Source organism: Schistocerca cancellata, chromosome 5 (assembly GCF_023864275.1).
Source record: "Schistocerca cancellata isolate TAMUIC-IGC-003103 chromosome 5, iqSchCanc2.1, whole genome shotgun sequence".
In the NCBI taxonomy this organism is placed as follows: domain Eukaryota; kingdom Metazoa; phylum Arthropoda; class Insecta; order Orthoptera; family Acrididae; genus Schistocerca; species Schistocerca cancellata.
Genome location: NC_064630.1, coordinates 721868573 through 721881298, shown reverse-complemented (window position 1 = coordinate 721881298; position 12726 = coordinate 721868573). Strand labels below are relative to the sequence as shown.

The 12726-nt window shown below is 40.6% G+C and overlaps 1 protein-coding gene across 2 annotated transcripts in view; it reads right to left on the bottom strand.

Annotated features, from left to right (window-relative positions):
* LOC126188185 (autophagy-related protein 13 homolog) overlaps window positions 1-12726 on the bottom strand; it is a 36352-nt gene that overhangs the window by 20173 nt on the left and 3453 nt on the right. For both annotated transcript variants that reach the window (XM_049929716.1, XM_049929717.1), the window contains exon 3: window positions 2198-2384. In XM_049929716.1, the coding sequence (XP_049785673.1) occupies window positions 2198-2384 (187 nt within the window). The remainder of the gene's footprint in view (window positions 1-2197; window positions 2385-12726) is intronic.

Here is a 12726-nt window from a genome sequence, read left to right as displayed (position 1 = left end):
ATCCATCCTGACAAGCGAGAACTGCTCGTGTTTTAACTCTGGTTTTTCCACAGCTCCACCTAATCTTCTACTCATCTTGTTTCTTGATTTTCTTGAACTCTCTGCATGTGTCAGTTGTCTTTATACATCTTTGTCCATGCCTTCTGTGATTAAGCTGAATTCCTCCATAACTTCTTACATCATCATTCATGTGGTACTCTTGCATTTCTTTGAGCTCTTTCAGACTCTCAAGGGCAATCTGCTGTCACTAATTTCATGGGTACTCCTAGTGAACTTCAACTAACTTTTCACCACTTCAGCTGTAAATTAATTATTGTGTGTGAAAAGCTTCCGATTTCTCCTTTTCTTCATAAGGCATTTATTCCTCTTGTGGGCGAATATCTCCCTTAGCACCTTCTTATCTATTTTCTTAACTTCTTGGTTTCTGTTTTCCTAATGTGTGTTAAACATTCGGAAACATACAGTGCTTCTGGGTAGTAATGAAGCTGTGACTTTAAATATACCATGGAATTATAAAGAAATTCTATGAAGGCAGTAGAAGGAATTCAATGTCTTGGTTTGGCAAGAATAGTCACTATGGCTACCATGAAAGCTAAGTATTTGATTGGATCAATATGTTATCATGTGCAGTACTTGGAGCGTAAAGCTGTGTTGTTTTAGATTCTTCCTTTGTCACTGAAGTAAAAGTGAGGAGTTTCAATAAACGTATTCAAACACATTGGCAAGGCAAAGATCTGGATATTGTGATCACTACAGCTTTGATATTGGACTACTACAGCGCAGATACAATGAAAATAATATACCACATCCACATGTTGCTTATGGGCGTACTGTTGCATCCTGCTGGGTATTAATCACTTCACTGACACTACACATTTTTCTCTTCGGTGTCGAATAAGAGAAGAATCTATAACAAAACAGAAACTTCTCTTTTTTGCGAACTGACTCCATTAGTACTTCAGGTGTTAACATACTCTGTCAATCCAAAAAGTTTCATCAAGACTGGATTAATAAAAACTATAGGGAAGTTGTGGTGATTTCAATGTTTCCAGGGTTCTGTGTAGTCTTCTCCCTCTTGAGTACATTGCACAGAGTTGTCAGTGAAGTCCACCTTTGAGATCCTCTTCTTCAAAACATTTTGGAGAATGTCTTGAACACTAGATTTAGATGTGTTGCAAATTGCAATATGCCTCACAAGTGACTGTTCAAATAAGTTTCTGTTACTTACAGTGTTAGTTCAAGCTGCCATCATAATTACTGCACTGATGTCACTTATATGACAGGAATACAGTCTTTGAAGTATTTTGACAGATGGTGTATACTGTTCAAGCAAGTGTTTAACTTACTGAAAATGTCTCATTTACAACTCTTGTGAATCTCTTGGTCATTTCACTGTTTCTTCAGTGACTCATGCTCTTAAGAGTCTTGAGATCTGTTAGCCTTCAAACACTGACTGCAGACAAATTCAAATTTTTGCAGATAAATGACATTGATGACTAGCAGAACAGAAATCATTGTTCTTATTTTGTTTTAGTTGTTCAAACTTGGGTACGTCCCTTGTAAGATGTTAAATAATGTTTGTCTGTCTGTAGTCAGATGCCTTTTTAAAAACCCATGAATTTCAAGGTCATGTGCTCGTTTCTTTGCCTCCTATTTTTTATGATTATTTCAGGTTGTGTATCCGTTAAAGGTGTGTGTTTTCTTTTTTTAAATCCTACCTGAAATTCACTGACATGACTTTCTGTCTGTTTTTCTATCATATTAAACAGAAGTTTCACAGTGACTGGTAGCAGGGTATCATCCCTTTGTAGTTCTTCACATCTTCAGGCTCTCCATTCCTGTTAATAAGGATCTGACTGCCATCATCCAATCATCTAGAATGTTTCCCTTTTCCCATATATCTTTCAGGAATCTAGTGATGTTTGCTATCGTCGTATTACCTTCCCATTCTATCACATTTCATCCTCTCTCTCTCACACACACAAACACACACACACACGCACAATACTTTAACAGTTTTCACTAATGTGCTCAGCCATAAAAGAGTCAGTATGAAAGCCCTGAGCCAAGCCTTGCTGTGGGGGGAAAAAAGTATGAAAATGAACTTTTCCTTACAAATGACAATTTCACTGGAAACAGGAAATACCTTATGCAGACATCAGGCATCACCTCAATGTGAGTATACAACAGCATTTACCTTTGTTGGTATCGTCCATGCTTCGGACTGAGGTCAGAGTGGAAATGATCACTTTTCAACATTATGGAGCTATCTTTGCCTGTGTGTTGTGGTGAGATAGTCATCTTTGTTCTGTATGCCACCTTAAGATGTATTGTGCCTACAGGTGTGCACAGCTGTCCAACTCTCAGTTTGTTGTAGCCTTCACCTGCAAAAAAAAAAAAAAAAAAAAAAAAAAAAAAAAAAAAAAAAAAAAAAAAAAAAAAAAAAAAGAAGCAATCTTTACTGTTCACTTAACATATGTCTAAGTAACTTCTTTCTTAAAGTACTATTGGGCTATTTAAGAAAAATCAGAAAGCTACTCGACACTTTCACTACTCCAAATGTAGTAACTAGTTTGTGCTAGACTTCTTCCACATGCTCCTGAGATAACACAAATGGGTTGATAGATAGTAGGGGGAATTAAGGGCTCCAGCAGACTATGAAGTCACCAGTCTTTCATTTGCAGAACAAGTCTATTAAGAGAGCTTTATCACTTACCAAAAGTGAAAGCCACCCAAGCATATCACTGCACATGCAAAAGTGTAGCCCAGAGGCAAGACCCCCCTCCTCCCCTTCCTCTCGGGCCCAACCTTCAGATGACATCATCAGATTTGTGTAAAACTATGGTGTAACAAACAACAGTCTTCTAAACAGGCAAAGGAAAGGTAATGCAAATGGAATAGGCATAAATAACCAAGAGCATGCAGATATCAGAAAGAGATGTGAAAGATAATAAAAAGTAGAGTGACCTGAACCAAAAGCAGGACAGGCACACAGTAGTTGTCATGCCATACCCCAAATACTGTTCCATTTCCAAGTGAGCAGATACCTTAGTTGCACTCACAAATTAACACTTGGGATTGTCAAAGTGTATGGAGGCGGGTGGGTGGGGGTGCGGGGGTTGCAGGGAGCAATCTGCTTCTCTAGCCAAACGGTCTGCTAGTTCATTCCCTGGGATACCCACATGACTGGGGACCCAGAGAAGAACAACTGTGCAGGCAGTATGATTAATTCGAAGAAAGGTCATGAACAGCAGATATCACAGCACGACAAAAGTGACATTGGTCACTGGCCTGGAGACTGCTCACTGAGTCACTACACATCATGTGCAGTCAAGGGACAACTCTGTTAATGGCCATATGCTCTGCCACAGAAACACTACACGTTACAGGCAATGAATGGTGTTCCCGACAGGTGGGAGATGAAAAGTCATAACCCATTCTATCCCTGATTTTAGAACAGTCAGTGTTAAAGATGACAGCACTCTGATATTCTTGAAGAAATGAGAGAAACTGCAGCCAGAAGGCCATCCAGGTGACAGACTGTAGGTCGTTTAAACAGTTCTGTCCTAATTCATGGCATGGGTGCCAATCATTAGTGGGGAGAGGGCATAAGTGAACACAAACATACAGAGCACATTCTAAGGAAGATAGGAAGAGGTCCTGGCAGGGGCCTGCAAGATGTATTCTGTCCTGGCAGGGGTATGCAAGATGTATTCCAATTGGTATTCCTGTCAGAGAGTGGTTGTCAGAGGGTTGATGTCCCTCACATGCAAAAAGAACTGGACATGTTGGAGGGTCAGGAAATTGTCAATTGGCAACTGCATAGGTGAGCAAGTGCTGGTACCAGTGGAATTAAGAGGTAGTTCCCCACTTTGGCAAGGAGACTGTCTACATTACTAGACTGGAAGGCACAAATGGTCAAACTGTGCAACAACATCTAAGCTTGGGGTACCAAAGTAGTGTTCTGGGTCGGGATGGTCCATGCTGCTACAAAAACTCACAGATTATGTTTTTGCAGGAGAGAATTGTAAACTATGGTGAAGCATCCAGACAGACGTCCTTCAGATGGTGCCTTGGAGCTGCCGTTCAGACAAGGTTACAGAGTGGGAGCTGCAGCAAATGCTGAAGTTGTAGCTGCAAATTGCAGGGGTGACCATGGCCTGACAGTGATCACTAGCCCATTGGTGGTGCTGATGAAGAGTGCTACACTCAGCATGGAGCCTTGCAGGTCGCTGTTCTCTTGGACCCATGGAGAGCCAAGTGAAGTCCCAACTCGAGTGCAGCACAACCAGTGGGATGAAAAGCAATGAATAAAAATTGGTATGGAGCCACAAAAGCTCCAGACAAGAAGGCTAAGAAAAATGTGATGGTGCCAGTTGTATGCCTTATGCAGATAAAAAAAGATTGCAATCAGATGTTGGCTAGTCAGCTGTGGATCAACTCTCCCAGAAATCACATCGATAGAATGGGAAAGGGTGGGGGGAGGGGGGGGGGAGAAAAGACCACAAGATCCTAGACCCAGGCATAATCAGCAATCAGCAGGCAATCATCCTTTCAAGTAGTTTGCAGAGCACACTGGTGAGGCCAATTGGCTAAGTCAGTAAAAGGTTCATTACATAATTTGGCATCCCAAGGGATGAACGAGGGGGGGGGGGGTCCATCTTCAATTCGTCACTTACATGCCCAGAAGGCAGCCACATAAGATAGCGCCAACACTATGTGGGTTGCTACATGTCCAGTGAGAGCTGATATGCCAGTACAGCGACCATCCTGGAGGAACAGACCAGTGAAGCTGTGAATCTTCGGCAGCCCATGGGACTACATTGACCCACACCTGGAAAGAAGAGGCATAAAAAAAAAAGGAGACATCACGTTCCCAGCATTCGTTGCTACTGCTTTTAATTAGACAGCAAGCCTTACCATGAAGTCACTTAAAAGTGATAAGTTTTGTCTGTAAAAGATGTCACCTGAAATGTCGAAGGGCTCTTCAGAGCTCCCGAATAACAGTTGCTATGTGTTTGGTCCACCATTTCATGGCCCAGCAATGGATGGGACCTGTAGAAAGGGGAATAGCAGGTCCAGCAAAATGACAACATCGGAGATGTCCTCCACAACCTCACTGGTGCGATCTGACAGGTAGTAGCAGAAACAAATTCACAGTTGGTTCTTTAATGCACCCAAATGGTAGACAGTCCATCTGGCTTTAGCAAGGAAGCAACAGGATCATCATAAAATGGTCACTGTCACAAAGATTGTCATGTGATCAATATTGTGAAGCTGCAAAATTGGATGAAGGGAATATTAGATCAACAGCTGGAAAGGTGTAACAGGCAGCACTGAAGTTGGTAGGAATACCATCATCAAAGAGAGACAGATCATGGATGGTAAGAAGCTGGCCCTGTCAGACAACATGGGACTTCCTCCAGGGAACGGCGTGCACTGAATTCCCAAAGCAGGAGAAAAGGAGAACAGGAGAGGTGGGGGGTGAGGATTGTTGGATTAAGGTGGTCAACCCATTGCAAATAAGTGGCCTGGGTGGAGCTACGTAGACACTGCAAATGGTGAATGCCAAGGTCACCTGCACCTGCACCTCTAAGGCTTCCAACACAGAATGGTGGGGGCTGTCCACTCACTATATCTGTGCAAACCAATGTACAGACTCCTCCATATGCCCTTTTGAGGCCAGCATGGTTCTGACAGAATGCACGATGACCACAGAGCTTAGGAAATGGCCATCACTGAAGTGCTTTTCTAGCAGAGTAACATAAATTGCACAAGAGGAGGAAATAAGGTTGTGCAGTTCTGGCAGGTGACACATTCATTACAGTTCGATGAAAAGAACAGGAGGACCAGTCATGCCCCACAATCAATACCTGTCACCAATGTTGATGGAACGTATCAATGAACATTGTTTCATAATCTGAAGGTGTAGGGGGAGGGAGGGGGATCTAGCTTCTCCAAGCTCACCAAAAAAGCCTTGTCCCAATTTTTCTTCTTGAAGCTGCTGCTTTGGTCACGTGCAGGAAGTAGTTCCTGAAGACGGAGCTGTGGGAACCAGAAGGAGGTGGGAGAGCTCTGGTATGGAAAAGCACTAAGATACCAGGAGTGGTGGTAGTGACTTTCATGCAATTTGTCATCATATCAACGGGATGCAGGCATTCATAATTTTTACGTGCCTCAGTATACGTCAGCTGATCAGTATATTTAATTCCTGTATTTCCTTTTCTTTCTTGAAGACTGGGTGAACCAGCGAATGTGGAGGACGATGTTCTGTGAAACTGACAAAGATGGTTGTTCACAGGGACTACCTTGGTATAGTGGTCGTTCCCAGTTGCCACATTTTGGGTCCTCCATGCAGTGAGTTCACATATGGCCAAACAGTAAGCATTAGAAGCTTCTCAGGGGTGGTGGAACAGAAGGTTTCACATCACACCTGTACACCATGACTAACTTTTTCCCTTTAAAGGCTAAAATAAAGAAACCTGCATCTGTTTGATTATCCTTGGGACCTTTTTTGACATGTCAGACCAAATGTAGGGCTTAACTCCTTATATTATTCCACAGCTTCTCATCTGTTTGGAACAATGTCTCTGTTGAAGATGATTCCTTGGATCATTTACAAAGTTTTGTGTGTGGGGAACAGTCACTGGTTCAGCCACACATTCATATGCCTGAAGAACTGTGGACCATGCAGCAGAGGAGGCTTTAATCAACAGCAATTCATTATTAATTTTTCCCAATGACTCAACTTCCCCAAATTTATCTTCAATATGTTCCACAAGAATTAATGGCTTTCATGCAGTAATAGTATCCCCATCAGTTCGAGTATATACTAAGAACTGTATAAATTGTTTTGCTTCAGGATGTCTGACTTTTACTTCTCCCCACAGGGTAGCCACAGCAGGGAAAGGAGTATTGTTGGAACTGACTGCATTGAAATTTCTATACCTGTCTGATGAGGTGGCTGGATCAGAATGGCCACTGTTTTGGTATAATGTAATAGGTTTCATGTGTGAAATATCCACCTTGATGCCACCTACTCCATCCGAGAGCTCTCCCCATGGGCTCCACCAAGCTGCAGCAGAAGCCAAGTGGCACAATGGCCTTTGCCAGGGTCCTAATGCCTAAGGAAAATGGTCAGCAACTCCTTGGCCTGCATTGGGAGCAAGCAGCTCAGTCTAAGCAGTATGATTCCTGTGTTGTCAGGGAGGCTCAACTGAAATCTTACACAATCATGCTACTACATTAGTTTGGCTATCTTGTTAGCTTTGGGGAAATGTCACATTGGGGTGTTGGAGAAGAGTAAATCAAGACTACACTGGCCTCACCTCAGGATGAGGGGGTAGATATTGTCTAGTAAAAATTAAATATTTGTGGAACACTGCCTTCAATTACAATGTCACTCTCTCTGTTCCTATGGCATAGCTAATCATGAGAATGCCATAGGGTTGTAATGGGCAGCAGCATAATCACCATGCCTATCTAAGGAGACTGCTGGGGCCTCACAGCCACCTGTTTTGGAGTAAAACATTTAACTGAAGATTGTGGCCTCATTTATCATTCACTTCATCTAAGAGCTGCCCACATGAGTTGAACCCAGGAATAGCAGGGTCTACATGGTATGGTGGGTGCTGCCTGGAGTCACAGTACCCCAAAGAAGATAGGCACAAAATCCACAGCTTGCGTGGAAAGTTCACAGCTCTTATAACAATAGTGCCTTCCCTGATTGGTCTGGGGGCTACCACTGGGCAAGTAAAAGAAGACTACCCTCTGACAAATTGGTTACTCTGTTGGGTTTTGGGTACAGTGAGTGGGTCACCAAAAGCAAAATGCCTGGATTGTCACACCCACATGCCATGCTAGGTGCCCTTTCCTATGCCGTTCACACTTCCTAAGAATCTGGGAAACAAATTCTGATGGTGATCATGAATAAGTTAAAAAAACTGAACGAGTATAAAGGGAAACACAAATTAACTTAAGCAAGACCTGGGTACAAGTAAAAGGCCTAGTTAGGAGAATGCAGCAGTATAGAATAGTACAGAGAGAGGCAGGAATTGTGGTACAGAAGAGGACTAAGTACTGCAATGGATTGGGGTCCCATGCTCATCATACACATATTCGTGAAGGATACTTGAGTCCCCTGAGCGTAATACAAATGGGAAATGACCACTTGTTTAAATGTTCATTGCCACAATTGTATATGCACTTAGGTCTTCCATGCACTCTTATTGCACTAATGAATATAATCCGATTTGTGTGTTCACCAGCCAACATATAAAGGCTGGAATGGGGTTTCTGTATGAAGTTACCACAGTTAGTTCCTTGCTAGGCATTTTGTGGGATTTACATGTTGTAAAATACATCTGAGAAGACAATCTGCAGGCGACAGGATCCTTGCTCTACTAATGGACAACTCTGGTGATTGTTTCAATTCAGGAGTTAACAAAATATAGTCGTATATAGTGCAATCCTCCCTTTTTGAGATTAACAGCAAACAATTAATATTACTAAACCAGGTGTTAACAAAATATAGTCTTATATCGTGCACTGGATTTAACAGAAAAACTATTTCGTGATGCGTAATGCATCTTTTGTCATATCTGTCACTAGAGTTAACTACCCGTTTCAATCACTTTTTGCACTCACCAAACAAACGTGACAAAAAACATAAATCTCTTCTTTTATTTCATCTGTAAGTCCTACCTGGTAATGTAGCAATACTCAAAAACTGGTCGAACAAGGGTATTGTAATCTATCTCATACATGTGTGGATTACACAGCCTGATGATTCTTCCAATGATTCTCAGTCAGGCATCCACTTAAAATCAGTCTGTATGCATACTTCCAGATACTTGATGGATGTGACCTCTTCCAGCAACTACTCAGAAAACATGTACTCATACAATAATGACTCTGTCCACCTATTTATGCTCCAGTTACATTCCCTGCTTTCAGAGTAGCTTTGTACCATAGCTGTGTAATGACAGTGGGTCTTTCCCATCCTTCCCAATTTTGCTCAGCACATACTTAATGCTTATTGTATGATATGGTACTCTTGAACCTCTCAAACATTTATACTCACTTTTCAGCCTCGGAGAGGTATTTTTGACGTTGACTGCACAGGTAGTTTTCCACGCAGTCTTCCACAATACCTCCATTTTTGCCTGTCTCTCTTGCAGTGCTATTCACAGTTTCTGTCTAGACCTTACGTGTTCCCCTCAATGTCACTGAAATGACAGACATGAAGCAAGCTAAATAATTTCATGCCTATGCCTTTTAGCAATCTCATCAATTATGCATGATGAAAATTGTCATTCTTCGTGACACAATTTTGAGCAGTTCAGCTTTCTTTAAACATCTGAAATCCACATCTAATTTTTTTTCGGCTCCTAAATATAGTCTTTTCTTGTTGCCAAGAACTGAATGAAATGGAGCATTATACATAACAATTGGTGATGGACTTGTCAGATTTGTCATTTCTTCATGATAATCATGTGTCTTTTTCAGACGAATCATTAACAGGCAGTGTGGCCCAAAACTGTACACCCTGACAAAAAACCTGGCCACCAGCTGGCTGCCGCAGAGTTCTGGTTCGACCAATCACAAAGTGGGACAAATAACACGGCCAAACTGATAATTCTCCCCCGTAATGACCCTCAGATCTTTTCTACACCATGTCCTAAAGTGATAAGGCCATTATTGCCTTATTACCTTAGGACATAGTGTAGGAAAGATCTGAGGATGGCCATTATGGCCTTATCACTTTAGGACACAGTGTAGAAAAGATTTGAGGATTGTCATTACGGACTGAAACTTGTCATCGTCAAAAGAATTGATATTGTGATCAAAGACTGGAATAAAAAGCATTTGAATAACAGTTGTGTCCAATAACATTTTTGCAACAGATTTCTAAGCAGACTGCCTGCCTTTGAATGCCATTTGCACCAGAGCTCTCTCAAGTCCATATGCTGGCACCCGGTACTGACCACTGTGGTTATGCTGTGCTCCTTTGCCTAAAGAGTCAACTTACTCTAATCACTCCGGATAGAATAAATGCTTCACTGTTGTTAGGTGTTCTACTAAAGTTGTCCACAATTTACATTTCAAGCTCAATAGCAAAAGAGGAAGACACCGCATTTTAATATGTTGAGCTTCATATTACTATAATATGTGGGACATGAGTATTGTCCAAAATTAACTTTATACTCTGTGATCCAAAATTAATTTTATCCTCTGTGATCCAATCATAATACTTCACTGCATTGTTGAATGCAGTAACGCTTTACTTCTTGTTTCTTTTCCTCTAAAAAGCAATTCTTCGTGCATTTTTTGAGCAGGAATTCATGTGTTTTCAGAGAGTAACTGCAGTATAATGTGTTTTACTGCAGTCATTTGATTCTTTATGGTAAACATAATATGTGACAGTGTCAATACCTTGCAGCACATGCTCCATAGCAACACAGGCACACTGCACATTTTGGAGTCCATGTACGGATTCATGGATAACTTCATGCTGATCGAAAGGGAATTTAAGAAGCTTGATAAGATTTAAATCAACAAAATTGACAATTTTTGAAGCCACCCAGAGTGGAAGGATGTGTTATGGTACTGTCAGCAAACATCCACAGGGACGTCTAATTACTGTTACACAGATTCATCACAGAGGAACTATATTCACTTCATAATTATTCTCTTGGCATATGGGTTTACATGATGAACAAAATTCAAATTTGTATTGGTGACAGTCGAGTCAGAACTATTCGGAAGCATTTGTATAGTAAAGCAGCTTAATATTTGCAATGTAGATATCTATGACCACTAAAACAGGTTACTGAGTCAAGCTTGTGTGAAGACTTACTGTGTATGGGTTTTTCCTTCAGATTTTTGTTAAATAATTTCTTTCACATCAAGTATGACATTAAATGTTCTGTCTCAGTGTATCACCTTGCATGAGGATTATGTAGCACAAATCTTCAAAAAGGAAAAAGAGGAGCAAAGGAATTCAGCTGAACAATTCAGAACCACAAGTAGAAGTAAATGCACTGTCACAGGGTTGCCAAATAGTGGCAATGACGATGTCAATTATTAGCTGTGCTAGAGGCAGCTATGTAGCAAAATGCTTCTCATGTTCATCTTATATAATCTTTCAGATGGGAGGCAGGGACACATTTGGTTTTTAAGCAGCATTATCTTCTGGTACTTTGTAATGTCACCTTTCAGACTATCTACATTTAAAGGATTCAATTACATTTAATTACTTATTTTAGATGCTTTTCTACGTGGCAAGGGGTTGTTAACACCAGTGTCATGAAATTTCAGCACAAGAATAGCAAGAAAATTATGTTACGTTTTTACTCATGTAGCATACGACATGTGAAATATTGAGGTATATAATTTTCCATCATGATTACAATTTCCCCAAAATACAAAGAGTTTGCAATAAAAGTTTATTTCAGTACAATAATGAATAATTGCAAATCACCCTTGCTCCATGTCATAAACAGATCATCGTCAAATACTTGGCACCTAAAAATCGACTGTGTCTATGTGCAGTATTGTGCCACACACAAATACAATTTCACAGCTAACACAAGAATGCAGGAGTATGTGGTGGGCATTAAAACGATATGAAATGAAATTAATTAATTATTCAATGACATGCAGTAATTATTTCATCTGAGGATTCAGAAGAGAGTAAACTGAAAATTATGGTCTTTATCACAGAATCTGTAGATGTGGGCAATGTACAGTTCTGCACCTTCACGTTTTTCATCTTGAGATATACACATATAATGCATACTCATTAGCCTGTTCATTGCTTTTGTAACATTCCCCTATTGTTTGGTCCTTACATGATGAGAAGAATCCAAATCTGTATCACTGAGGCTTCCTTTGAATCTTTCCAGTCTTTTTTTGTGTGTTGTTTCTTGGTATTTGTAAAGCAGACCACTGCACCCGTTCCCACAATGAATTGGGTCAAGGCTACCAGAAGGATTAGGTATTGTAATTGAAATAGAATGTCACAAGTTGAAAACACACTTGATTACCCGGAATTTCCATATTAGTTTACGTAGCTGTGTAAATAAATGCAAGAAGAAAACATTACTCATCCACTGACATAACTCATTTGGACAGTAGCAGAACAAAATTATCAAACACAGTCTTCCATTTACCATTTACAGTAATACACCATAACCAGCAGCCATGCCTATGGTAAACCATGATATTAGTCACAAATCCATAGGTATCTGTAGCAGTTGCAGAGTCCGTACAACATACTGGAGTTCCACAATTCCCATCTAAGGGGGTGTTCATGTTAAATTAATTTACAGTACTGGTACAGTATTTAAATACCTGAAATTAAAGTAGCTCTTTTTAATACCAAATTGCAGTTTATACTACAGTAAATAAAGTGCGTTTATGCCGTGGTTTAATAATAGCCCTTGGCCCGTACTAGCTGGTAGAAGTGAGCTGATCCAAATTGCAGTTTATACTACAGTAAATAACAAACAATAAACACTGAACACGAATAGGTCCAAAGACATATCGCCCTTATACTTTAGATATAATGGATGTGTTTACAGGGGAGGAAGAAGAAGAAGAAGAAAAAGAAGAAGAATGGGGGGCTAACAATGCTGAGTCAGGGGGAGAGTTTTCTAAATTAAAGATTTTTCTACAAACAATCCTGTTGGCAGAACATCAGCAACTGAGCATTATAGCAGAGGT